The following is a 27,993-nucleotide window of genomic DNA, read 5'->3' as shown; positions in this document are numbered from 1 at the left end:
AACAAAATCACTGTTTTTAAAAGATAAATGTTTATTAAGAGATAAAAACTTTTTTTTTTTTAATTTTTCTTGACTTTTTTCTCTTTTTTTGGGTACTGTAAAATCTTTTGTCGATATACACTTGCTTTTTGTTTACTTACAGATATCCTCAAAATAAAAAAATAAAACATTTCTAGTCATTACTTTATATAAACACAGCCCCCTTTTAACTCCTCTTCAAAAATGGAAGGGTTCAAAGAGACGTGCAACAGTGGGAAATCAGTCTCCGTCTTTAAAACACACCCTGAGACTGCAAATTAAATCTCTGTATTGCTAAAGAAATTGTGCCTCTTTCAACATTTACATTGTAATTCGCAGTTAATAAAAGTATCCCAAAGGTACCAAGGTAGAAGCTGTTGAGATCAATTGAGCCTCTCCCTTTGCGATTGGCTACAGTTTTGTTTAACTTGGCCAAGTCAAAAAAAAAAAATTAAAATCCAATAAATTTAATCCATAACATTGGCATAAACCTTAGATTTCAGCTTTACTTTCTAATAAAATAAAATAAAAAGTATAAATTGTCACAGTAAGTAGATCTGCATTGAGTTTTTGGTGTTAATTCAGCATGCCATATGTACGGCAGCTTAAATTGGCCCCTGTTCATTGTTTCTGACATATTACAACTGCTCATAAATCATACGTAATTCCACACCTCCAAGTACCAACTTTTTTGAAAGACAGGTGAAAACAGGAACAATGCATATCGTTCTACAAAGTATTGCACATTACAGTTCGCAGCAAGCTTTTTTTCTTCGTCGATCGATTAATAGTTGTGGACGAGATCTATTGAGAATACAGTGATGTTTTTTGAATACAAAAGGCAAAAATGTGATTGGAAATGAAAAGAAACAGATTTGATACAAACGCAAAATATAAATTCTACGTGGTTTTAAAATCTTGCCAGGCAGCTTCACATCCCGACCCCCTCAAAATAAAAAAAGCGATATGTTATCAAAAAAATTGTTTGTTTTTTTTGCGCGCAAACTGTCCTTTTGCGCAGGTTGCACCATTGTGGAGAATCTAGTGTCCTAGTTGTATAGTGCATTGAAAACAAGCAGGGCTTAACGGCTCGGTTCTTCCGACAGCACAATCTCCAGCCTAAACGGTTTGTTGGGACACAACTATCCAGGATCATTATCCCTTAAAAAGAGGACCATTCACGATGGGCGAGGATGAAAATCGTTGTACACCAATGTTACTCTTTACGAATCATGTTTACGGAGCCCTTAGTTTTTTTTTAGAATTTAAAATTCAATTCGATTTTTAATATGTACAAGATAAAAGTTACAAAAATAGAACGGGCATGGTTCTACGTTCATGATACTGCTGGTTGCGATCTGTTCTCTGTCTAATAACAGCGACAATAATAGTAATATAATAGTATTATGATACAAATATTAAAAATACAGACAGAAAAATTTGACTTCCTCTGTAGAAAAAAACAAAACAAAAACAAAACAAGGACTCCTAGTGCAGATGCGTAGCAATGTAAACCTGGTCCTACGACTATGTCAAAAGTACAAAGAGTATATTTTAATATGTGTATATAGTATCACATATATATATATACTGTATATATATATATATAATGGAAAAGCAGGTCATTTGAATCCTCTCACAGAGAGCGTTCACATCATAGTTTCTACGATGGTGTGTGTGGGCTTTGTCAAGCCTCCGTTCCAGTTGGGATCCAGGGGCTGCGCCAGCTCGCTGCTCTTGGGCTGGTACTCTGGGGGGCAAGAACTGGCCCCGCCCCTCACGGGGGCCGCCACGGCTTTGATCCTCTGGAGGGACACGGAAAGGGACGTTATTGGCCTGTTGGCAGACGGAAAATCTGTGGTGTGTCGTCGGTGCGAGTGACTCACCTCGATGAGGGGTCCATCTGATTGAATGATTTTGATCACGACCACCATAGGTATGCAGATCATGGACGCCAGGGCGAGGGTCCAGCCGACTCCGATGGACCAATCCGGGTACTCGTAGACTTTGTTGTATCTCAGGGGCGTATACTTGACCAATGAGAAGATAAAGCATCCCTGCAGAAGGAGAGAAAGCAGGGGTCACCACATCACAAGGGGGGAATCTCACGAAAATTGTCTAGATCATATTAGAATTCAAAACTAATAACAATATTATTATTATTATTATTAGCTAAGATTAAAATAATTAATAAACAATATTTATTTAAATCGCATTATTACAATTATTTTAATTTAGTTTATAATTTAAATGAATACATAATTTTCTATTTATTTATTACATAAAAATATTATAAACAGTTTTATAATTAAATACATTATTTTATTTGAAAATGAAATAGCAAAAGTATGTATTGATTAACTTAAAATAATTATAAAACAACACTATTTAAATGAAATACTTTTTTAATTTAATTTAATCAATACACACATTGTTTATTATATTTTTATGCATTAAATAAATCGCAGTTTATTATTATTATTAAATACAATTATTATGGACATTTTATTTGCTATTTAATAATACTACTAATGATAATGATAATAATAAATGACAAATAAAATTTGTGTATTATCATTTTAATTCAGTTTCAGTTCATTCAATAATACTTGCCATTTATTTATACATGATAATAAAATAATATTACTATAGTTATTTATTTGCTATGTATTAATATTAATCAATTTATAATTGATTAAATAACATAAATAGCATTGTTTATCATTTAATCAATAATACATACCTTTTATGGCTATTTTGCTATTTATTTATTTAATAATGATAGATGATTATATTTAAAAAAAACATTAGTAGATTTATTTAGTTGTTATTTAATAATCAACTTTAATACAATTTAATAATAATAATAAATAATTTATTAAATAAACTGTTTATCATTATTTAGCATTTATAATCCAATCAATAATGCATTCTTGTACTGTTTATTTAATAACAATGCTTGATAGTAACAAATAACATTTATTTAGTTATTTAATAATATAATTTAATATAATTAATAATGGGTCGTAAAATATGCTTATAGATTTTTTTTTGGTCTTTTGGTTTTGAGGTGAATTACGACCTAGGTTTTTCTTTGTGAGATTCATTCTTAAAGATGTAAAATGATAGAAAAGTCAAATTAATTCTATATTATCTATTTCTAATTATATCTATCTATCTATCTATCTATCTATCTATCTATCTATCTATCTATCTATCTATCTATCTATCTATCTATTTCTAATTTTGATCATGTAAGAGTCCACCAAGTTTCCAAAATGACTAAGCGGGTTAATACACGTCAAAAGAGCCATCTAATTTAAGAAAGAATCTCGAATGTCTTTAAAAGCTTTATGATTGTACATAAGGAAGGGATTTCTTTTTTTCCTTATAGTCCTATAATGTTCATAGAAAACCGACATTCATGATCTCATGGAAACTAATCCTGCACTCGTCCTCAGCTCCTACATTCATTCTGTCGGCCAGGCAGATGGTCACCCCATCTGGAGCTCTGTTACAGTGAGATGCGAGCCGGATTTTTGCAGCAAATCCAAAGCGGAAAAGCGGTATTTGCATGTGTAGCCGTAGGGGGGGGGAGGGTGGAAAAGCACACAATCTCCAATTGAACTGTGTAAAATACTCTTTCATAGGTTCTTTCAACGCACCATTTTAGGAAACGTACTGTGTAGTGGGCCTAAGAAGATCTGTGGATGTGCATTTCTCACGGTCATCTCCAAATATGCTATAATCTACCAAGTTAGCCTGTTTTAAGGACTTTTTCTCTGTAAAGAACTTACCACACACAGAAAAGGTGTAATTACAGTCCAACTCCACTTCATCCAGGGATTTGGTCTGTAACCAATCATCTCTTCAATCGCATCATAGAAATTATCAGCGCCTTTTGAAGAGAAGGAGTGTGTTCAGGTATGAAATTCAAAAGCAATAACACATGATCCTACAGTGCACATAGACTGGAACCAAGTTACTGAATTGTTTAGGATGGGGATTACATTGGTAGCTTATCAATTGACTTGTTTGGGCTTGGCTGGGAAAAAAACGATAAAAAAAAAAGTTGTGCTCTAGCGCTTTACTGCAACTTGTGCAAACAGTGCAGTATGTTATCAGGAAAGTCCTGCATAGTAAACAATATCAGTATTTTAACCGAAATACAGGCAATGCAGGGTTTAATCCACCTTAGCAGCAGCTCTGTTATCAAGAGAAGTTGGCATGTACTGACATATTACAGATTTAGTTACTCAGCAGAAAAAGATGCATATTTTGTGCACCTAACAGGGTTGAATGGCTTAAAGAATGAAGACAACATTCAAAAAATGAGAAAAATTAGAAAGCGGCATGATATCTTATTGTAAAAATGTTACAAATGAGTTTTACTTCTTTAGTATAACAATTTTAAAGATAGTTATTTGCAAAGATAGTTATTTGCAATGAGGGAAAACTATTGAGTAACAGGGTTGCAGATTTAGCCTAAATGTATCTGTTACTCAGCAGTGGCGAGCTAGTTAGGGGGTCAAATGTTGATTCGCAGTTATATATAAACTATTTTTTCAAATAAAAAAAAGGATACATAATTGTTTGATCTTTATTTTCTTACAATAACTTTGGTAACAGGGTTAAATGGCTTAAAGAATGAAGTCAACATTCAATTTGTTTAAAAACTGAGAAAGCGGCATAAGATCATGATGTAGAAAGGGTCCGAGTGGCTTTTACTACTTTGGTGTAACAATTTTAAAGATTATTTGTAATAGGGGGAAAATCATGCAGTAACAGGGTTGCAGATTTATCTTTAATTACTCTGTTACTCCGCAGGAGCAAGCTAGTTAGAGGTCAAATGTTGATTTGTAGTTATTGACAAACTCGTATTTCCAATGAATAAAAAGTATATTTGTTTGATTTTTTTTCTTACAGTAACAAGGTTGAATGGCTGAGTTTATCAAATGAAGTCAACACTCAATTTGTGGAAACTCTGAGAAAGTGGCATGAGATCATGCGGTAGATGACTTATACTTCTTAGGGATCACGATCGTGAAGTAACAGGATTGAACACAAAATGTGGGATACAACCAAACCTTGGGTTTTTAATGACCGTAACAGGATTTATTGTTTTAAAGTAATGGCACACTAATTTGTACCCCAATCATGGGAAGTGCCTGCTACAGTTCCCCATTATGACTTACATTTTCTGTTTACTTCTTGTACTCACCATAAACCCAGGCTACAGCAATACATTCAAAGAATGCAACCCATAAAAGGCACACGCCACTGGCTGCATAGTAGTCAAAGAGTTGAAACACATACATGCCACCCTGAAAAAGAGACAAAAAACTATTGAAAAAAAAAGTGAGTAGGCTCTAATACATGCTGTAATTGCAGAGCGGACATAATAGAGGACTGTTATGACCAGGGGTTGGCTAAACACTTGACTCATTTTCTTTTGGTAACAAAGACATTTGTTGCACAATGCATTCAGGGGTGACATAAGACATTATGTCATGGAAAAAAAATGGGACACTGTGTGGCTCAAGCCACAGAATAGCATTCCCAGTTCGCTGTTCTGGGGGATTAGCAATCAGGGGCCGATATTTAAAGGGGGCCAGAGGAATCTTAGATGTGCATTGTCAGACCAGACCGGATCTCCTAGTATAGCAGTGAGACTCCTCTATGGAATTCTCATTGCTCAAAGCAGGTCAGGACGTCCATAAAAAGACATGGAAGTGGGAGCGAAAAGACACTGTTGGGAGATGAAACTGATTTCACCAAGTACAGCATGTTCCTGGATCAACATTCCAATCAACCAATCAGATTTGAGGGACAAGTTTACAGTTTGTCAAGTTTAGGCTTATAGCCAGGGTTAGGTGCTTCTATAACAGTGTTATTCACCTACCATTTCCCTCTGAGTTTAGGGATAAGTTATGGGTAGGTTAGGGACTAAGTTTTCAGACAGTAATGTTGTTGAAGGATCAACAAAACATGTCTTAGTTGGCAAATCACGGTGATCCTGCTGGGTGTGGAAGACTCTTCCTTATGGGAGAGAGCTTAGGCTGTATATCTGGCATGAGTGTGTTGTTCATCCTGATTACAGGAACTGAGGGTTTGGTTGAGGGCCACATACTATCGAATGACAATGTCACTAAAATCCTAAAAGGAAAACACATGGTGCCTGACCATTCAACTTAGCTGCATTTGATACACTCTTTATTTAGCCAAGAGAAACCAGCTGGTCCAATATGTTGGCAAAGTGGTGAATACTAGAATTAGTATGGATTTGGAAGGGAAATGCGCCATTACAAGAGTGTAAGAAAAAATAGTTTGACTGTTGCTCTTACCTCGGTGACCATGGTAAGTCCCAACAGGTAGCTCAAAAAACAGACTATAGCTATGAAGATTTCACGCCGATAACCCTTCCGTAGGAAGGATGGATACAGATCCACTAGGGATGTGATCTGCCCTTCCACTTCGACAAACTGAGAAAAAAAAAGAAACACTGTTAGCACAAACAGGCTTGCTGTGTGCAGACTCAAGCTGAAAAAGCAACGATTTAATATTTTGATGATTTACCAAGTGAAAATGAAGCCATGGAAAAGTTGTGCCATGTTTTGTAATCGTAAACCTACTAAGTTTGTGGCCTTTAGTTCTTGACTATTATCGTTGATGCATCCAATAAAACTTCTCTCTCTCAGTATCATGGTTTTGCTAGGCTAGTCTAAAAGGCTATTTGCTGTTTTAGAATAATGTAATATCCAACCCCATCTGATAGTTCAGCTTCAGTTTAAATGGTCTATAAAGTTGTGACCTACTGTAGTGTAAGGCATCTATTACTTCAAAGTAGTACTGTACTGTAGAAACCACTTACATGTTATCCAGCACAGCTGCATGGATATTATTTTCGATAAGCATACTTAATGTAACAGTCCAAGCGCCACACCCTGGTTTGTGGACTCACAGGATGTGGATGGACACTAATTTAGCAGAGTGTTTAATTTCACCGGGACCGAGAAATATGATAGTACAGGACTCTAACTGCTGTATGGCCAATAATCTGCCAACAAAGTTTTTCTTTTTTCTGTTTGTTACCAGGTTTTCTTGGGCAGGGGCATAGCCGGTGAGGGGGACAGAAAAATCAAGTGTAATACCAGTTTATTCTGACCTTTGTCTAATTGAAAGGTTCTGTTTTTATCTCTTGCCTTTAATTGGCAAAGAAACGAAATACACTGCTGAACAATATGAATGAAACAGACTTTACATAAAGTGTTTAGGGGTCCATAATGCTCACATCGCCTTGTTTTGTATAAGAATAAAACGTCAGTTCATGCATAGACTGTCGTGTCTTGAATTTAAATCGGGATGAATTTACGTTCTATTGAAAGTGCGAGGGACAAAATGTTCACAGTGTCTGGCTGTCATCACCACCCTGTAAACTAGTGGTACTCAAGCTGTTTAGCATACCATTTTATTCATTTGACACTCACCTGACTGTCGAGGCCCAACAGCAGAAGCATGATGAAGAAAAGAATGGCCCAAAACGTAGGCAGTGGCATCATAGACACAGCTTTAGGGTAAGCAATGAAGGCCAAGCCAGGACCTATTGGGAAGAGAACAGAGGGAGTGGGGAAGTGGAGAGAGCACAATTAGCAAGGCTAGCAATTTGCACACTTTGATCTATGCCTTCGCGGTGCGTTTCGTTGTCGGCACAGACCAAAAGGAGACATGAAAGAAAAAAGGAGCGAGTATCTAAAGGACAAAGCGATCAAGCCAGGCAAAATTACTGCCATTGGTTCGTTGCAAGTCCAATGACTGTTTCATTGCATCTTCTGGCAAAATAAGCATCTTGATGTTAACTTTGGCTGCTTCCAAATCTAGAAAAGGTTTAATCAGCGGCGTGATATTTCCCCTGGATAACACTACAGGTTACATATTCAACACTACATAGAACAACTTCAGAGAGTCGAGGCAAAATACAAACTAGGGATGTGCCCAAAGCGAATTTCAAATCAGGAAAGGCCCGGAAAATGAATAACACCTTCTAGGGAGCCCATAAACGGACATGGTTAGGCTTGGTGCGGTAGTCAGTTACATTTCAGTAGGGATTTGGTGCGCAACAGATCCTGACAAATATCTTGTAAAAATCTGTACCGGCGCTCCCTATAAAAAAAAAGTATGCATGGCCGCGAATTCGAGTAAAAAGTAAAAAAGCAAGCATGCATTCAAAAGCGATTTGAATACCCTGCATTATATACAATATAATTACCCAACTATATAATTGTGAGACAATGCAAAAGCATTGAAATATATTTTTTCCTTTCATCTCATATTTTTACTTCATCATGTCCCTTTAGAGGCTCCGTAGAATCCGTTATCTCCTTTCCAAAATAAGAATTCAACTTCAGGCACATCCCCAATACAAACACCTCCACTTGCTAACATTACTGCAACATCAAATGTAGGATTCAATCCGTTCAACAGAGGTTAAACACAAGAACAAGCACAACGCATGTAATAAAACCAAAGAACAAATTAAAACAATGGATCAAAGTAACATAGCATCAATGTCAAAGTACACTTTCTGCAGAGTCAGGTTGATGCATCCGAGACTGACCTCCCCAAAATTGACTTCTCTTTTGCAAAAAGCTCCTTTTAGCTTCTTGGCATTTGTAATGTTTAGAAATATATCCAACCAAATCATCCTGAAAGACTCCCTGAAAAGGATCCAGTGGCTTCGTTCAACCGTAATTGTGCTGATATGCACGGAAGTTCAAGTAAAGTTTAGGTTTGTATGTCTTATAAACAAAGTGATAAAGATGTATGTTTTGTGCACCTCGCTTGGGCCAGACATACTTAGACCAATGTCTCCACAGAGGAGGGCCAAAGCAGGAAAAGTGAAGATTAGACATTTGGAAAACCTTGAGCTTGAAAGCAATCTATACATCAACTGATCTCTCTCACCATGAGACTTGCTGCATCTTAATACAGCATGAATAATGCAGAACAATTATGAGAAATGCACTAGATGGCCAAAAGTATGTAGAAACCAGAACATCTCACCCATATGCACTTGTTGAACATTTACTTGCAATACCATGAGCATTAATAATAAGCTTCCACTCTTCTAGAAAGGTATTCCAGTAGATGTTTGCACAGAGATTTGCTCCCATTCGTCAGTGAGGTCAGGCACTGATGATGGGTGATGAGGTCTGGCTCACAGTCGAGGTTCCAGTACATCCAAAAGGTGCTCGATGAGGTTCAGGTATGGGCTTTGTGCATGGCAGTCAAGTCCTTCCACACCAGACTCAGTAAACCATTCTTTCTTAACGAGATTGCATGGTTGCATGCTTCATTTTAGGCACCTGATGGTAAGTAAAGGGTGTAGCTGAAAAAGCCAAACCCATTAATTAGACGAAGGTGTAAACATATTTTTGGCCATGTAGTGTAGTGTATCCAGGCCCCAGGGTAGAAAAAGGAACCAATAGGAACCGACTTGGCGACCTGAATTAAACTGCGTAAAGAGATCTTTAGGACTTAAACCCAAACTCTCCAAAAAGCCTGTTGTAAATTGCCTTTATCCTGAACTTGGCACAAGATGCTTCTTGATTAGGGTCACCTGTGGAAACCAACTGAACAGCGATCAATGCTAAATCAATGCTTTTTCACGCAACTGTTGATTCTTCACCATTAGTGGAATAGGGCTTTATGTTCCCAGTGGCTCCAAGAACGTTCTCCATTCAGTTCTACAGTCGATTCCAAGCGGATTCCAGTTCCCACCGAGAGAACGTATTAATTCATATTTGTTTTTTGTCTGCTGAATGACGGTGAAGGTTCCGAATGTTATACTTTCTTTTTAGTCCTAGGTCCTGGAACTAGTTTTATTGGCTCCGAATCGCTTATTGTCGCCGATTTTTCACTACAGGGTTGACCAAACTTTTTCATGTTGTTATTTGCAGCAGCAGTGCCCACCATCACTGCTACTTGACCCTCGTACCTGACTCTGCCACATCGGCTATGTCCACCCCTTGCTCTTGTGCCATGAAGCCCAGGACGGAAAATATTGCGAAGCCAGACACAAAACTGGTAGCGCTGTTCAGGCCTCCCAGCAGCAAACAGTCCCTATGTCACACATATGTCATGGAGTTTGTTAATTAACACAAAGGTACCCTACGTTCCCACTTTGCCCGTTCCCTGGACTAAGCCTCCCTCCCGCCCCGGGGCATCGAAACCCACCTGTAGCAGTTGTATTTGTACTTGTTGTAGCTTCCCAGTGACGTCATGGCTCCAAGACAGATGGCGTAAGAGAAGAAAATCTGTGTCCCTGCATCGATCCACACCTAGACAGAAGACGCCAAACCATCCGTTGACTGACAACATGAATTGACCAAACTCAAATATTTGCATGCGTTCTGCCTCTCGTAGGTCCTCAAGAACTGTATACACCATCAATAACAAATATAAATTGTTTCAACAACTGCATGTCATGTTTAGATTTGTTGAATTCTGACTGAGGCCATCAAGAGCTTTATTTATGTCGACTCTTTTGCACATCTTGGGTTTCTCTCTGTAAACTGTACATCCAAAGTTTACTCTGGTTTTAAGTTGCGGATGGTCACTGGAGTACATTCTGTCTGCAAGTGTGAACAGCACTTTTCCTGCTGAATAGTTCATCTTAGAGGGCTGATTTATATTGGTTAATGTTATTTTTTTAGCTGGTGGACTAGCATAGCCATGTTGTTCACCTAGCTTTTGAAGCTGGTCAACCAACAGTTGGTCTTTCTGTCAAAGCTAGTTGACCAAAGTAGTCTTTTTTGGCCTGATGGGGACCACTGTCCAAAACATATGCTAGGAACCAACTATGATGGTCTTTTCAGCAAGTTTGATAGCCATAAAGACCAAATAAATGTGTTAGAGGCACTTGCGATTGTGTGGAATCAAATTCTGGTGTGTGTGTGATATTATAAAGCCTTTTGAGAAGACATGTAAATAGCTATGAAATCTTACCTCTGGGTCTCCAAGGCGAGTCAAATTTGGGTACAGATAAAATTTGATGCCTTCGGCTGCCCCAGGAAGAGTGACACCCCGTACAAGCAGGACAATTAACATGACAAACGGGAATGTTGCCGTGACGTACACAACCTAAGCAGAAAAGTCAAGAACACTGAGGTTAAATTTAATGCTCTAGTTGTATGAAAAACCCACAAGCTTTGTTTGTGATTTAACAATTTAGAAAACTACAGCAGTACAACTTTTTCACAGGGTCTTTAGAAGACCTGTCATACTTTCCAACATTCTAAGATAACACTGTCAAAACAATTTCCAAGGCTAACATGCAATTTACAGTTTAACTTCACTAACAGATAAATATTGGCTTTAGTGGTCAGAGTGGTCATATGCTTTTTGGCCAGAGAGTGAGTACTAGATGGGAGAAAAACAGCGCTTCATTTAATGTTTGGTTTGGCTAGAAATGTTATGTCACACAATGCCGAAGAGTACATCAAAACATTAATATCTGCAATTATATTTAAAATTGCATTGCTCTCAAGCCTAATACCTCATTCACCAAACTTTATAATTGTATACATTTACATTTATTCATTTAGCAGACGCTTTTATCCAAAGCGACTTACAAATTAGAACAATAGAAGCAGTTAAACTAACAGTAGGACAACAATATGCAAGTGCTATGACCCCTTCTCAGTTTAATCTAACGCAGTACATGTTATATGAATAACTGAAAGTAATCTTTCACTTGCCACCTTTAATGAAGCTCAGTCAAATTTACAAAAAAACAAAATGGCTTAAAGTGAAAAAGTAAAGGAGCCTATAAAGGCTAGTTCACAATGCCCAATTCCAAAAACCAAATTCCATTGGTTATTGGGTTTTGCTGGATCAATGTTTCCCAACATAATAAAATCCATCAGCCAACTTGAAATTTTGCAACTAGTTGGGGCAGCATGAACCAGCCTTTAATGCTTAAATAAATCTTAAAGTCTTAAAGTAGATAATGCTAGCATTGCGATAGAGCAATCTAATGTGACAGCGTCTTGGCAGAAGTCATGATAAGATTCTCAACTGCATGGTCAAGTCAAGAGAAGGTGTCTGCTGATTGACTTTACAGCCTCGATTAGGAATGAGGTAAGCTATAGTTACCATTGCTGCTAATCACCAGGGAATGACTGCTATGTGTATGTTCACAACACTGACAAAGATAACACTCAAATCTACCAAGCTACTTATAACTGCAATGACACTGTAGAAACTAATATTAGTAGTCCTTAAATTAACTGGCTGAAGTTGAAAAATTAATGTAATGCAACCAAGCTTACCTTCCCAGTGGACTTAACACCTTTCCAGATACAGAAGAAACAGATGACCCACACAGCGAGCAGACACAGAGCCAAGTCCCATTTAATATGACCCACGTCCTCGATACCATCGGAGATACTGAGGACATTTCTCCTGTGGTGGAAAGAATGTTTGCCAGTGAGACTCTCTGAAGCCCTTAAGGGTGTTTAAGGGGCTAGCATTTAAATATAAATATAAAAAAATATAAAAAAAATTCATCAAGATGGCGCCGCGGATGGCTGCCTCGGTGTGGAGCTCTCCAGTCATTGTGTTGTTTTTGTTCGTTTGTTCTGCGTTTAGTCATTCTTTTCCTATCAGTTTCACCAAAGACGAACTTCTGGACATTAGGAAACACACACCAGACAAGTTTTTTACAGATTTTGATTACTCAGACGTTTTACTGGACATTCTCGTTGGAGGCGCAGCGGTGTTGTTAAAACGCGCGGTCAGACGCAAACGCGGGAAGCGCGCCGGCGCGCTGGTTAAACTCCGCGAGCGCGGCCTCCGCACTGCACTACCCAGTATTCATCTTGCGAATCTCCGATCTCTTCCTAACAAAATGGACGAACTTCTTCTCCTCACATGCACTAACAAGGATTTTTTAAACTCCGCTGCTCTGTGCTTCACTGAAACCTGGCTGAGTGAAGCCATACCGGACAACGCACTACATCTGCCGGGCTTCCAGCTGTTCCGAGCGGATCGCATCGCGGAACTAACGGGGAAAACGAGAGGTGGTGGATTGTGTTTCTACATTAACGAAAGTTGGTGTTCAGATGTAACAACACTGAAGAAGATGTGCTCTCCTAATTTAGAGGCTCATTTCATAAACTGTAAACCTTTCTACTCGCCGCGGGAGTTTTCCTCATTCATTCTCGCGAATGTTTACATTCCTCCAGACGCGTGTGTGAGCGCGGCGCTACAACAGCTGGCTGAACATATAGCTGAAATGGAACAAAGGTACCCAGACTCTCTTTTAATCATTCTTGGGGATTTTAACAAAGCAAATCTCTCCCGTGAACTGCCAAAATACAGACAGCATGTTACATGTCCTACCAGAGACAGTAATATATTGGACCACTGTTACACCACGATAAAGAATGCGTATCACTCCGTCCCACGGGCAGCTTTGGGGCTCTCTGATCACTGTTTGGTTCATCTTATACCGACCTACAGGCAGAAACTGAAATCAGCTAAACCTGTATTAAGGACTGTAAAAAGATGGACCAACGAAGCAGAGCAGGATCTACAGGCCTGCTTCGATTGCACTGATTGGACTGTTTTTGAAGATGCAGCCACCGATTTGGATGAGCTCACAGATACTGTAACATCATATATCAGTTTCTGTGAGGATACATGCATTCCTACCAGGACATTCTTATCATTCACTAATGATAAACCATGGTTTACTGGGAAACTCAAACAGCTTCGTCATGCCAAAGAGGATGCTTACAGAAGTGGGGATAAAATCTTGTATAACCAGGCCAGAAACAAACTGACAAAGGAGATCAGAGTTGCTAAAAGAAGCTACTCTGAAAAGCTGAAAAACCAGTTTTCGGCCAACGACCCGGCATCAGTCTGGAGAGGCCTGAGGAACATCACCAACTACAAATCACCATCCCCCCCATCTGTGGAGAATCAACAACTGGCTGACACTCTCAATGCATTCTATTGCAGGTTTGAGAAGCCCAGACTCACACCTCACACCCGCCCTGATGTGCACTTCACACATCCACCATCACCTCCTGCAACCCCTCTCCTCCCCCCTTCTGCCATCCAACCTGAGCTTAAGGTCTGTGTGGAGGACGTGAGCAGAGTCTTCAAAAAACAGAAGACTAGGAAAGCTTCAGGCCCAGACGGCATCTCATCTGCTTGTCTAAAAGCCTGTGCTGACCAACTGGCCCCAGTCTTCACGCAGATCTTCAACAGATCATTGGAGCAGTGTGAAGTTCCCTGCTGCTTCAAACGCTCCACTATCATTCCGGTTCCCAAAAAAACTAAAATCACTGGACTTAACGACTACAGACCTGTCGCTCTCACGTCTGTGGTCATGAAGTCGTTTGAAAGACTGGTGTTGGCCTATCTGAAGGACATCACCGGACCCCTGATGGATCCCCTTCAGTTTGCTTACAGAGCAAACAGGTCTGTGGATGATGCAGTCAACATGGGACTGCACTATATCCTGCAACATCTTGACAGACCTGGGACTTATGCACGGATCCTATTTGTGGACTTCAGTTCGGCCTTCAATACCATCATCCCTGATCTTCTCACAGCCAAACTGACTCAGCTCTCCATGCCATCCACAATCTGTCAGTGGATCTCCAGCTTCCTGACGGACCGGCAGCAGCTAGTGAGACTGGGGAAACTCACATCCAGGACCCTCACCATCAGCACTGGCGCCCCCCAAGGGTGCGTTCTCTCCCCACTGCTCTTCTCCCTGTACACTAATGACTGCACTTCTAAAGACCCCTCTGTCAAGCTCCTGAAATTTGCAGACGACACCACTGTCATCGGTCTCATCCAAAATGGTGACGAGTCTGCTTACAGACTGGGGGTTGAACAGCTGGCTGTCTGGTGCAGTTATAACAACCTTGAGCTGAACACGCTCAAAACAGTGGAGATGATCGTGGACTTCAGGAGAAACACCCCAGCACTCCCCCCTCTCACCATCATGAACAGCACTGTGGAAGCAGTGGAGTCATTCAGGTTCCTGGGCTCTACCATCTCCCAGGACCTGAAGTGGGCAAATCACATTGACTCCATTGTGAAAAAGGCCCAGCAGAGACTGTACTTCCTTCGCCAGCTGAAGAAGTTCAATCTGCCACAGGAGCTGCTGATCCAGTTCTACTCAGCCGTCATTGAGTCTGTCTTAAGCACTTCCATCACTGTCTGGTTTGGTTCAGCTACCAAATCGGACATCAGGAGACTACAACGGACAGTCCGGACTGCAGAGAGGATTATTGGTGCCCCCCTGCCAACCCTCCAGGACCTGTACTCTTCCAGAGTGAGGAAGAGAGCAGGTAAAATCATCACAGACTCCACTCACCCTGGACACCCCCTGTTTGAACTGTTACCGTCAGGACGGCGACACAGATCACTGGCCACAAGAACTTCCAGGCACAGGAACAGTTTCTTTCCACAGGCCATTTCCCTTCTGAACACTTAACATGCCCCCCAAAGCATATGCCTGTAAGTGCAATACTCCCACTGTCTAGTGCAATAAACTCAGGTGATATTTATATCTATATTATTCATACTACTCAAAATACTGTAAATATGTTTATAATCTGTAAATGTTATTCAGACTAAACCCAACTGTGACCCTATTTTTTTACTTTTATACTATTTTTATTTATTTTTTATATATTTTCATTCTTAGAATTTGTATTACTATGTTCTTGTTGTATTTGTATTTGTATATGTGCACTGGAAGCTTCAGTACCAAGAAAAATTCCTTGTGGGTGCAAGCACACTTGGCAATAAAGCTCTTTCTGATTCTGATTCTGATTCTGATTCTGATTAAATAATCAGAGAAGTTATACAACACGCAAAGGACAGATGAGTTCTCTACAGAGGAAGAAGTGTTCAAGAACCAGTCAGAACAAGTCATCATAGAGCAGGGGTATAGCCAACCAGCTCCTGGATGGCAACCTTGCTACAGCCTTCCATTTCCTAAATACCTTGATTAGATGTTTAGGCGTGTTTGATTAGGGTTGGATCTAAACTCTACAGGATTGTAGCATAGTTGGATACACCTGCCATAGAGCAGTGTTCCTCAACCCTGGTCCTGGAGGACCCCCAACACTGCAAATTTCTGAAAGTCTCCTCTGTCTGACACACCCATTTCAGGTCTTGGAGTTTCTTCTAATATGCTTATGAGTTCAATTAGGTGTGTTTGATTAGGGAGACACATAAAATGTGCAGTGTTGGTGGTCCTCCAGGATCAGGGTTGAGAAAACCTGCAATAGAGTAATAATACCACCACTAGCTTCTGTTAATTCAGGGGAGTCCAATCCTTAGAGGGCATCTAGAGAGCCACCTTCCTGTAGAGTTTAGCTTTAACCTGCTCCATCACGCATTTCTGGAAAATTATTGGGCATATTTGTGTTTAATTGGGGTTGGATGCGTGAAGATAGCTCTCCGGCAGGAGCAACTTCGGTCCAGGAGGGCCACTGCCCTGCTTTTAGCTTCATCCCTAATCAAACACACCTGAAAAATATCACGCAAGTCTTCAGAATTGCTTGAAAATTACAGGCAAGTAAGTTTGATTAGGGAAAGAGCTAAGCTTTGCAAGACAAAGTTGCCCATCATTGGTTTAGACCCTTCAGTCTGTTAAAGCATTAACACCTTGTCTACTGCAGGGATATTCATCCCTGCTCCTCAAGACCCACTGTCCAGTCAAACACACCCAAACAAGATAACCAAAGTCTGTGGGATTACTTTGGGGTAAAAATACAGCCAGTAGTGTTGGAGCAGGATTGAATCTAAAATCTGCAGTGAATCTCCAGTATCAGGGTTGAATACACCTACTCTATGGCATCAAGCAAGTTGCAAGTTCAATGAGAATGTCACTAAGAGGGGAATGGAGCTCCAAAGTCTCTGGGAGTGTTTGAGGACAACTGTACTGATAAAAATACGGAGAGAATCTCCACAACAGCTTCTCTGGATTTGGATGGCTTTCAAAGTGCACAACAAATTTGTACTCGATACTTACTCCCAGAACTCAGTGACGGGAGAAGTGAAGTTAGTGGCATTCACAGCTCCCCAGAGTGTCTTGTTCTTGCGGAGAGTATCCTCAATGCAATTTTCTGTGTTCCATTTGTTGTTGCAGCTTGCCCAGGGGAGCTCTGGCTGAAAGCACTGGAACAGGTAGTACAAGCCCCAGGCCAGAATCACAATGTAGTAGATGTTCAGCAGAGAAACGATCACGATGGACGCGTAGCCGATACCTGTACAAAGACAGAAATGGCTAAATTAAGCTGATGGCACACTGGACTGACTCAGCATGTGGTAGTTGTGCAAAATGTTTGCGATTTGTTATTATAACCTTAATGAAAGCAATGAAAGTATTGTGCTCCAGTGGAGCGTGAGAACGGCTATATAAGTGACGAACTTCTATGAGACCTTCTTGTATAAACATGGAATAATCTTGTCCAGAGTTGGGGGAAAGTGATGTAAGACATTGGTTCAGAGTCTGAACTGAGTAAATCAATGTTGGCCAGGTTGACTGGAAACCAAAACCGACCAAAGCTGTCACCTCATTCACTGGCAGAGGGATGCGAGTAGTTCGGCAGTTTGCATGTAATGATTGCTCACTGGTAAACTCTGTTTAAATAAGTAATTAATCTATGGTCAGAAGACATTTTTGTGAGATTCAATATGCTCTTTGTTAGAGATATTTTGGTGGAAAATTTAGCTGGACAGTTCCTCTGACTCTGTCTGGGTTTTGGTGCCTTTTTTAAGGGTACACTAGTGACTTGTTTGTGGGGCTCGAACCAGCAACCTTCTGATCGTAAGACTTCAGCTTTAGCCACTACACCACACAAGCTGAAGAGTTGTTCAGTAAGAGCTACTGTTCATGAGCAGCTGGCCAGCTAAATTCATTGACAGCTGCTGATGTGTCTCTGTCACTAGCCAGGCTGAAAATGAAACTACTACTGATCCCTAGAGTAGTAAGAAGACAGGCTGCAATTAACAGACAGCTGGAATTAAATTTAAAATACACCAACAGTGAGGGCTTTAAGACTATAACATTTCCTTTACCATGTGGCAATGACATGTTAATCTATGTAGACATAACTTTATTGGTCAATGTTATAGCAAATATAGGTGTCAAATTTCAAAGCACGGGTGTTCTTTCAGTTAATATGATCTGCTTTGGTCTACATTAATATCTCCATAGGAATTAATGGATGCAGTCATGCTTCAACGGGAGTCTTTGAGCCAAAAACGATTGCTATTAGTTATGGAAAAAGTATGTGATATGCCTGGATAATGAGCTGTGAGTCAAATGCTCAAATGAATATGATTGTTTATTGGTTACATTTAAATGTAAAAATGTTCAGAGATGCATATGCAGATACAATAATTGTGAAATTGTAGGAATTTATCTAGATTTACTAGTCCTAATTATTTTTAAAAAAATGATTCTTGTCAGTGGCTCTGAGAGGTAGGGTTAACCCTAACTGCTATTTTTGTAAACATATATTATTTTCTGCTCTGGCATTAGAGATATGTATTTCCTATCAGTCACCCCAGATACAGCTGGTGGTATCTGTGACACACACCCCACTCTGTGTCCTTACCAAGGGGTCAGAGTGGTTGGCATTGCCCCATTTGCCCCTGGTGGTAGATGCCATAACTTCACCAACTGGCAGCAAAAATGCATTGTTCTCCATTGACAGCCATTAAATATACCACTGAAAGATCTCTTTGATCCTTACCACAAATGATCATGCTTTATGTTTCTTAAGTGATCATTGCTCACTTTTAGTAGAGACATAAACTGCTTACAATATTTTTAATTTTACCATTAGTTTTATTTATTCTCTGGTAAAGAAATCAAGAAACTCACCTGTAAATATGGGGCAAAGTTTCTCCCAACAGGTGATTCCACCCTCAGAGGTGAACTGGCCGAGCGCCACCTCCAAGAAGAACACAGGCAGTCCTCCGCCGAACAGGAAAATGAAGTATGGGATGAGAAAAGCACCTAAATGGAAGATTCACCAAGAGAAGATTCACTTAATTCTGTCAATTATTATATCCTATAAACCACTAGTTTAGTGTTTAACTCTTATTCCTCATTGAGTTCAGTCAGTACAAGTCTAAGTGCGGGTTCACACAAAACGCGTTTTTGCTTTGAAAAACAGTGGAATGGGGGAAAACCGCAAGGTCTCAAGACACATTTTTTAAAAGTTGAATTGAGCGTCGCATTTCAGAACGCCGTGTCATGTGCGAGACAGCAAAAAGACACAAGACGTGAGCGCAACGGTTATACACGTCAGTCAAGTGCGTTTACAATGGACAATGGAAAAGTAGCGCATTGGAATGGAAAAATGCGTTCTGTGTGAAGAATGTCCAAATGTTTTACTTTATTCTATATAACAGAATATAATTTTCATAATATCTGATCTGACACAAGTAGAAAGTGATGTATACAGTCAAAGTAAAAAAAAATAACCATAAAACTAGTCCATATGACTTTGAAAACAGACTGAAATTTAAGCTGTTATTCACTCTCAAATCTCATTTGCACATAGGCTGTATTTAATTGAAAATGCATTGTGATTGATCATGAGACACCCATAAGAAAACCCATGATGTAGGCCTACTGTATAAAATGAGAGCTTGAGTTTCTGTATGACTTACAAGTTTTTCAAAGCAATAAAGAAGCCTACAGAAGAGTCATTTGGGTTTGAAATGACATGATGGTAAGGAAGAAATTAAGTTTTTATTACTGTCACATCAGTGTTCAAAGTCCAAAAGTATCAACAAATACACTCACCTCCGCCATTCTTGTAGCAGAGGTACGGGAACCGCCAAACGTTCCCTAAACCAACGAAGCCCCCGGCGACTGACAGAAGAAAGTCAAGCTTGCTAGCCCACTTTTCCCTTTGGGGGTGTTTTCCCTCGGCTTCGTCCTCTGGCCTTGTGCCCGGGCTCTTTCCTGGGGAGGGTTTCAGAATGTCTTTGTGGAAGTCCTTTAGACACTGGAGTTTCTCCTTCTGAGCCATGCTAATGGAGAAGAAAACAAAGGGTCAAAACTCTTGACCGAACCCCAAAGACCTTAGGTTCAGACATAAAAAAGATCACGTCGTATTTCAACTGTTCTAAAACATTTATAATTAGAGCAAACATAAATAGTTAATTTAAAACAGCAACTAAGGCAGATGTGAAATGTTCCCACGAGAGGATAAGGTGATGGTTAAGTGATTAAAGTAATGGCGGTTTTATGTGGTTTGAACACAGGAAATTTTCATGAACAACACAACTGCAAGCAACTTTTTAGATTGCATCATGATACCAAGCACAATAACCTAATAACGACCAATAGTACACTAAACCTACTTGTAAAACTGATAAGATTAGTTGATTGCTTTGTTGCTACCAAAGTGTGTCTGTAGTCAACATAAAATTATGCCAAGAGATAACATAGCTGACTAGTAGGAAAACACGTCAGCACTTAACCCCAACTAGGCTAGTTTACAGTCAGCATGAAATCAAAATGGTCTTGTTTTGAATGATCGGTGCACTAAAATCCCATTTATACAATATATACAGTCCTTTTGTCCAAGTAAAATCATCTTTTTAAAAATTTAGATATTACTGAAAAGCAAAGGTTTTTTGCCCTTTAGAGAGCACTTTTTACAAGGCAATCTGATGGATAAATTACCAGTTTTACTCAAAATATGGCGCGCGCAAGGAAGCCACATGCAATTAAGCACATAAATTAAAGCCGATTTAATAAAAACGACTTAATTTATTCACCGCGGTTTTGCTGCAGAACTGGTATGCGTTTATCCTGCCCATGTCCCTTTAACTAACACAGTGTTTACGCTGTCAAGATTCTATTCAAGGATGGAGTAATTATGTCAGGCTTGGCGTCTTCCGTTTCAATGCATGCGCCAAACTTGCCATGGAGCCCCTAAGATGAATCCCAGAGAGTCAGATACAAAGTCAGCTCCAACATCCCAAACTCCCTTAACAGCCTGGCAACACTTGAACAAACTATAGCCCAACTGTGAGGCCGGTTCCTTCAACAAACCTGCTTTTTTCCCTTCTCTCAAGGAGACTGAAGAAGAGGGGAAAAAATCCATGGTGTGTTTGACAATCAATAAATACAAGTATATCCCCCTTTCCGTTGCTTTACTAAACATACGACTGAATAAACATGCTAACTAGCCTGAAGTGTGGCGGCATGCCAGGACTAACAGTTCAATGACATTTTAATGCTGTTTGGACATCTTAACTTCATTTAAATTGATATTCTGAGGTTTGTTAAGGTCTAGCCTAATGCTTTAAAAGAATGTGGTTATTTTTTTTACAACACTAAACCATTGCCATTCAACTGAGGCTTATCTGTTATTTTTCAATTTTAGCACACAATCATTCACTTGGCGACACAAGACTATTATACAATTGTTGAAAGTGCCTAAAAAGGTCTAAAAAGCTCAAAAAATTATGATCATCCCCTTGCGATAGGTTAAATCTGTGTATTTCAAAGGCTTAGGATCACGCTACAACTCAAACACATTCTGTTACATAACTAGAGTGAAATCCTCCAGACACTTTCCATTTCCACTCAAAACACTGTGGTGACCAACTTTACTGGCCGAGAGTCAAAGCAAGCAAACTACTGGGTTAAAAAACACAGATACAACCTTGTTGAATGGATTCAAAATGCAGTTTCCCGCTATTTTACCCATGAGAACACGGCAATAATTGAACACAAATTCAGTTGTAAAAACCTCTCTCGTCTAAAGTTTCTAATATTTGACATGGCAAACACCAACAAAGTCACATCTTAACATTGATTCTTCAAATTTGACCACTTTCTCATTATCCACAAACCCAAACATTCCCTCAATTCATGCAATGCCTTTCACTTACATTTCCTTCATGGCTGAATCCAATTGGTCAATGTTGTTCTCTCAGCAGACACCATACCTCTGACAACACAGCCCAAATCTCTCCGGGGCTCAGTGTAAGCCGAGGTGACACCATGACCCGCCCACAGGCTAAGACAATTAAAAGCAATCAGCAGGATTGGTCGCAGCTTCGGAGCAGCGGATAACCCCAGCGAGAGCCAGCTCGATGGTAAATTTCCACTCCCCAGAAGCGTCAGAGTTCTACCTGAAACTATTTATCTTTGCATGTGCGGCGTCCACTTGTGGCAACCCGAGCCGCGGACGCGCCAAACAAGAGCATGTGGACGGCAATCCACACCTATGTCGCGTTTCACTTGAACAGCTGATGGTTTCCCGGCTGTTGTCATGCCTCATGCCATTAATAGCTTTTCCTTTCGAGACAAGTGGCTTAGCTAAACACACTTTGACATGTAGTCAAAGTACTCAATGTGTAATTATGCACTTTTTGTAAACTGGTTTGAACACAGAGCCCGATTCCTGACAAATCAGACTCTGGTCAGTAGCGAAATTCTGGTCAGTATTGAAGCAAACTCAAGGCCCAGTGCATTTGCATAGGGCTAAATGTGGTAAGTAACAAAAGGCTATTGTATGCATTGTTTCCCTCCGCCTTTTTAATTTGGCAGAGCAGCCCTGATAAAGGGACAATGGCGATTTGTGCTCACAAGTTTTGGATCTGGCAATTTGTTAAAAAAAAAAACCCAACTGAACAAAGGGTCACCTGGCATTTTTAGCCCTTTTAACACACAATGTTGGAATGCTGTGAAAATTGTGACACATGGCAGCCTTCTTTGGGACACTGACTGCTCGGTCTGTTTGATTCCCAAATAGAAACAATAGACTTGAATCACGCAGAGCTGGTCTAGAATCCCGAGATTTCTTCAGTTGCTTCACTCCGAAATCTGCAATCAATCTATATAACCTCCAAGAAGCTCCAAATTGGAAGTGATTTGTTCTTCCGCATCTATAGGTCTTGTAGCCTGCGGACATCAAGGATTTGTTGGGCCATCGAATTTGTCATCCAAGCTGAGATGCAGGAGAGCTCCACATCCCGACTATCGAGGGAGACTTCAGGTCTAGAGTCGGCACGAGGCACTTGGCTCATTACGTAACATCCCTATTATAGAACCATGTACATTTCCCTGAGTGCTCTCACATTAAATGCCTTCCTTTCCGCACTCGTTCTACCACATAAACTGAGTCCAGTGCATTAGAAGCAAACTCTTAGCCATTTATGTAAACCTCACAATGTAGCAATGATGCATGAAACTGAAGTCATGAACACTAAAGTCATTTGTTGACAGCAGAGTTTGAACCACTTGAACTTGTACATGATCTATGACGTGATGCAATGCACTGCCTAGTCTTAGTGCTGAATCGTGTACATCATGCAGGAGGGCTTGACAATGTGGTCCCACTATGGTCCTGTAGAGCAGACGTTTTTAATCTGTCTGATTCCTTGGAAGGAGCCTTCCTAAAATATAATGGCTGCAATATGTAAAGGTCAAATTTTACAGTGTGAAAAGACAGTGATATGAAGCCAAATTAAATATTTGGTTTTTATGGTCTCATGTAAAGTTACAGTAAATTATTAAAATATTATTTGGATATGTATTAGGATGACACTATTTATTTTTACCATTACTACCAATTATTACTGTAATATCAATGTTGTAATTATAATAAATGTGATTTCTGTCATCAAATTTAAAGGGTTAAAAAAAAAATATTGCAATGTAAGCTATATCTTAAGTTGACAAGATATCTTAACAGTCCTAAAAAGATATATTTGTATTCATTTTTAATAATATTTCCCTTGCTGTCCCATGGTCTCATTTGACTAAAAAAATCAAGCCCAGTGGATTTAGGGTCATATATACTGTTTATGATATATAAACAAGAGAATGGTGTCAACTCTTGGAGATAATAATTCAGAGTTAAGCACAGGAACAACCTTGTTTAATAGTTAAAGGTTATCCACTGTTGGCTCTTTATTGTTATCACTCTCATGTCTAAGTATAACTAGACCTTGGAGTAACGACATGTATTGACATTGCAACTATGCAAAGAAGGACTTAAGGTATAATTTATTATCATAGCCATTAATGGGCTCAGAATGACTTTTAATTTGTCTTGTATTCAAAACATCAAAACCACAATATATCCGCAGGAGGTTTATGCCATAACTCAAGTCGATTGGTCAAACTTGTCAGTGTACTGTAGCCAGACCAGATCAGATTCCTGCCATTCGTCTTCAGTTTCCACCAAGAACTTTTACCCTTGTGTATTTACAACTTGCTTGCTCAAGAGGAATATTTGTCGCCTGACCAAAACAACAAGTGGCAAGCCAAAGACAATAAAAAAATCCCAATAAATGCCCAGAGAATGAAGCTGGAGTGCTTTATCAATGTGTATCTTCCACAATGCGGCACCAAGATGCATATTTATGAAGGGTACGGTGACTGATGCATTTCAAAATGTCAAAAAAAGTGGTGAAATTGATGTTTATAACAGGTTAAATGGGGTCAATGAACTGTGCAGCATTCATAATCGGTGCTGTGATGTCCTTCCTCTTGTGCATTTTGTTGACATGTTGTTGTTGTTGTTGTTTGGGGGGGGGGGGGATTTTTGCAAAGTTCAGTCTGCTCGATGTGAAATTTGCCTCAAAATCTATGTTAAAGAGAAACAACCAGATAAAAAAAATAAATAAAAAAAAAAAAAAAAACATGCTGGAAGAGTTCAAAGTCTAAAGTGGTCGCCTAAATGGGCAGAGCCGTTCGCTGGCAGTTGTGAAACAGTGCTGCCTTTGTTAACAAGTCTGACTTTTTTTTTTATTGGCATCAATTAAAAAGTAGCCGGTCCTCTTTTATGACACTCCAAGATACAGACAACTCATTCAATAACTAAACTGTTCTCATCCTCGCTAAGAAAATGGCATCTGTCACAAAAAGCAAACTCTCTGTTAGCCAACCCTTATCAGTGTGCTAGGTATGCGAGCTGGCATGTGCACGGAAACCTAAACTCTGTATCCTGTATTGTGTTAGTTTGAGTAGAGCTCGACTGCTAGTGAACTGCCTGACTTCCGCATAATCCTAAGTAGGCTATGCAAGATGAGGTGAACCTGTCTGCTAGAGTTCTCTTTACACTATCTATCGCACTGCAAGTTCATCTCTGTTAGGAACATCTCATTTGACCGTTGCTTAGCATTGCGTTTATAATACGGCGTGTGAAGTTAAAAGCAACCCTGTTTTATCAAGAGAAGCATTCACGGTGAAAACAGGCGTCTCAAGACAGGTTTTTACATGGGAACCTTGTTTTTTTGTGTGTTTTTTTCAGAACAGCAGAACTTTTAGCAAGACACAACATTCTGAGACGCGCCTCAATAGTCTGTCTAACGCGTGTCTAAAACGAGGAACAAACATCATAAACTGACTCAAGAACGTTTTTTACTTTTTTTTTTTTTTTAAGTAAACACCCCCTCAGAAGGTTTTTAAAAGGATAGTTCACCCAAAAAATTCTAATTTTGTCATTACTTATTCAACCTCAAGTTGTTTCAAACATGTATGAATTTCGTTCTTCTCTTGAACACAAAAGAAGATATTTTGAAGAATGCTGATAACTAAGCAGTTGTTGGTACCCATTGACTTCCATAGTAGGAAAAAAAAATACTATGGAAGTCAATGGGTGCCATCAAATGTCTGGTTACCAATTTTATTCAAAATATCTTCTTTTGTGTTCAGCAGAAGAAAGAAATTTAAACAGGTTTGGAACAACTTTAGGGAGAGTAAATTCTGACAGAATTTTTATTTTTGTGTGAACTGTCCCTTTAAATTCTCATTATGATACTTTAAGTTCCGTTTCGCTTTAAAGCGCGTCCTCGTGTGAACCGTCGCGTACAAGACCAACAAAATCAGCAACATCCGATAACTTAGACGATGCGCGTCCGTGTAACAAACTTTTTAAACAAATTCGCGTTTTTCTCAAGAACCCATCCAACAGGTTGTTGCCGGGCGCTCCTCGACGATGAGGCTGCATCTAGAATAGCATCTTTGTGTGAGAAAAATGTTCATTTATAACGTAAAATAAGTTTGTACGCCGCTTGAGGTGAATATCTCGTATTTTTTAAACCCCAAAGGAAACAGGTTTACATCGAGAGACATCAAGCTGTCTATTCTTAACTCTATGCAGTCAGCACTCAGTTATATTTGTCTGGAGTGGGAGTGAAAGAAACTCAATGACAAGTGACAGCATCAACACAATTGATTCAGCAGTAGATCACATTTTAAATCACCATAAATCATAAAAAAACGGAAGAATTATGTATTATATTGTATAAATGATTTAAGTATAATAATATAAATTATATAAGTATAATAATAATGACTGTATTTTGTATAAACTCCCAAATATGAGTTTTAAAATTTGAACACGAGACAAAAATCTTCTGTTAAACTAACAATACTTCCTGGATCCCTTGTCAAACTCTTATCATCATGTAACCTATGACAACTAAAACAATAGATTTAATTTTCAAGTAGCGTTTGAAAAAATATGAGCAAAATATTTAAATTAAGCAAAAAATAAAATAAACCAGTATGTGGTCTCGCATCACTGTATATTAGACTTAACACAATCAGCAAACAGGAGGAAAATAGCCGTACCTTTACTGTTTATTTCCTTTAATTCCTTTGAAACGGTCTTGTCCCTTCTGTATTGTGCGGCGACTGGCTGCTGAATAACAGCGGCAGCGGTAAATTTAGTTTATGAGCTTTTTTTCCTGACCTTTGTCTCTCAACATGGGTGACCATTAGACATCAGTTGTGGAAAAACACCGGCCTGCCTCCCGTTCGCGGCAGCACAGCGTCTTCTTAAAGCGCCCGCTTCCTGTGTTCACTAAACCGCGCGGCCAACCAACATCAACATCCTCGCGCTCAACAGCGCCGCCGCTGGCCAACCCTGCGCACTACACTACACTACAGGCTGGCTACGGGTACACACACAGTACAGCAGGTCAAAAGTTTGGAAACATTGCTATTTTTAGTGTTTCTGAAAGTCTCTTATGCTCATCAAGCCTGGATAATATGGCAAAAAAAAAAAAAAAAACTTGCTTATTATTACAATTTTAAATAATGGGTTTCTTTTTGAATACACTTTAAAATATAATTTATTTATGTGGATTTTCAGCATCATTACTCCAGTTCAGTGTCACATTATCCTTCAGCAGCCTAATATATATATATTTTTATAACCTGTGATAGTTTTTAATCATGATTATTTGATGAATAAAGTTTTTTTTTTAAAAAAAGAACAGAATTTATTTAAAATGGAAATCTTTTATAACAATATACGTTAACTTTCAGAAGTTTAGGGTTAGTGTTTTTTCTTCCCCCTTTTTTTCATTTTTATTTTTTTAAAGAAAGTACTTTTATTCAGCAAGGATGTGTTAAATTGGTAAAAGGTGATTGCAAAGATTTATATTGTTAGAAAATATTTCTATTTTGAATAAATATCGGGTTTTTTTTACTTTTTATTCATCAATGAATGCTGAAAAAATATCACAGGTTAAAAAAAATTAAGCTGCACAGCTGTTTCCAACATTGATCATAAATCAGCATTAGAATGATTTCTGAAGGATCGGAATATAGTGTAACATCTTTTCTTTTTCTTTTGTGAAATCTACTTAGATAATTAATGTGGTTCAGATAACATAATATTTTGAGTTTCTGTTGATTAAACCAATCTCCTTCATTGTATAAACTCAAATTTTTCCTTTCAATGAGGTAACTTAATTTTTTAAGTTAAACCAACAACAATCTTTAATAGTGCAATGACTGATGAAAATTCAGCTTTGCATCGCATAAATAAATTCTATTTTAAAGTATATTAAAATAGAAAGCCATTATTTTAAATTAAAATAATAATTCACATTTTTTTTATATACTTTATTTTTTTTTATTATAGAGATCTTGCACATTTGACAATA

General features: G+C 39.0%; 1 protein-coding gene across 6 annotated transcripts; it reads right to left on the bottom strand.

The window, feature by feature from the left end:
• Positions 1-11: 11 nt before the first annotated feature.
• slc6a6b (solute carrier family 6 member 6b) lies at positions 12-26,901 on the bottom strand. Of its 6 annotated transcripts, none has more exons than XM_079889932.1 (14): positions 26,672-26,900; positions 19,871-20,100; positions 18,941-19,075; positions 17,081-17,315; positions 12,348-12,480; positions 11,023-11,157; positions 10,252-10,355; positions 10,013-10,137; positions 7,506-7,618; positions 6,363-6,500; positions 5,240-5,342; positions 3,816-3,916; positions 1,905-2,075; positions 12-1,823 (listed from the first exon to the last, which is right to left on the bottom strand). In XM_079889932.1, exons 2-14 carry the CDS (start codon positions 20,097-20,099, stop codon positions 1,668-1,670), a joined length of 1,878 nt encoding a protein of 625 aa, XP_079746058.1. In that variant the 5' UTR covers position 20,100; positions 26,672-26,900; the 3' UTR covers positions 12-1,667. The 6 variants fall into 6 exon arrangements, 2 of the variants coding, with proteins under 2 accessions (XP_079746058.1, XP_079746057.1); XM_079889931.1 differs by lacking the exon at positions 26,672-26,900 and adding an exon at positions 21,976-22,118; XR_013823090.1 differs by lacking the exons at positions 12-1,823; positions 1,905-2,075; positions 3,816-3,916; ... (5 more) ...; positions 11,023-11,157; positions 12,348-12,480 and adding an exon at positions 15,742-16,153 and having other exon boundaries at positions 16,326-17,315; positions 26,672-26,901.
• Positions 26,902-27,993: the final 1,092 nt, after the last annotated feature.

Source organism: Squalius cephalus, assembly GCF_949319135.1.
Source record: "Squalius cephalus genome assembly, chromosome: 13".
Taxonomy (NCBI): domain Eukaryota; kingdom Metazoa; phylum Chordata; class Actinopteri; order Cypriniformes; family Leuciscidae; genus Squalius; species Squalius cephalus.
The sequence above is the reverse complement of the archived record's forward strand: the minus strand, read 5'-3'. Positions and strand labels throughout refer to the sequence as shown.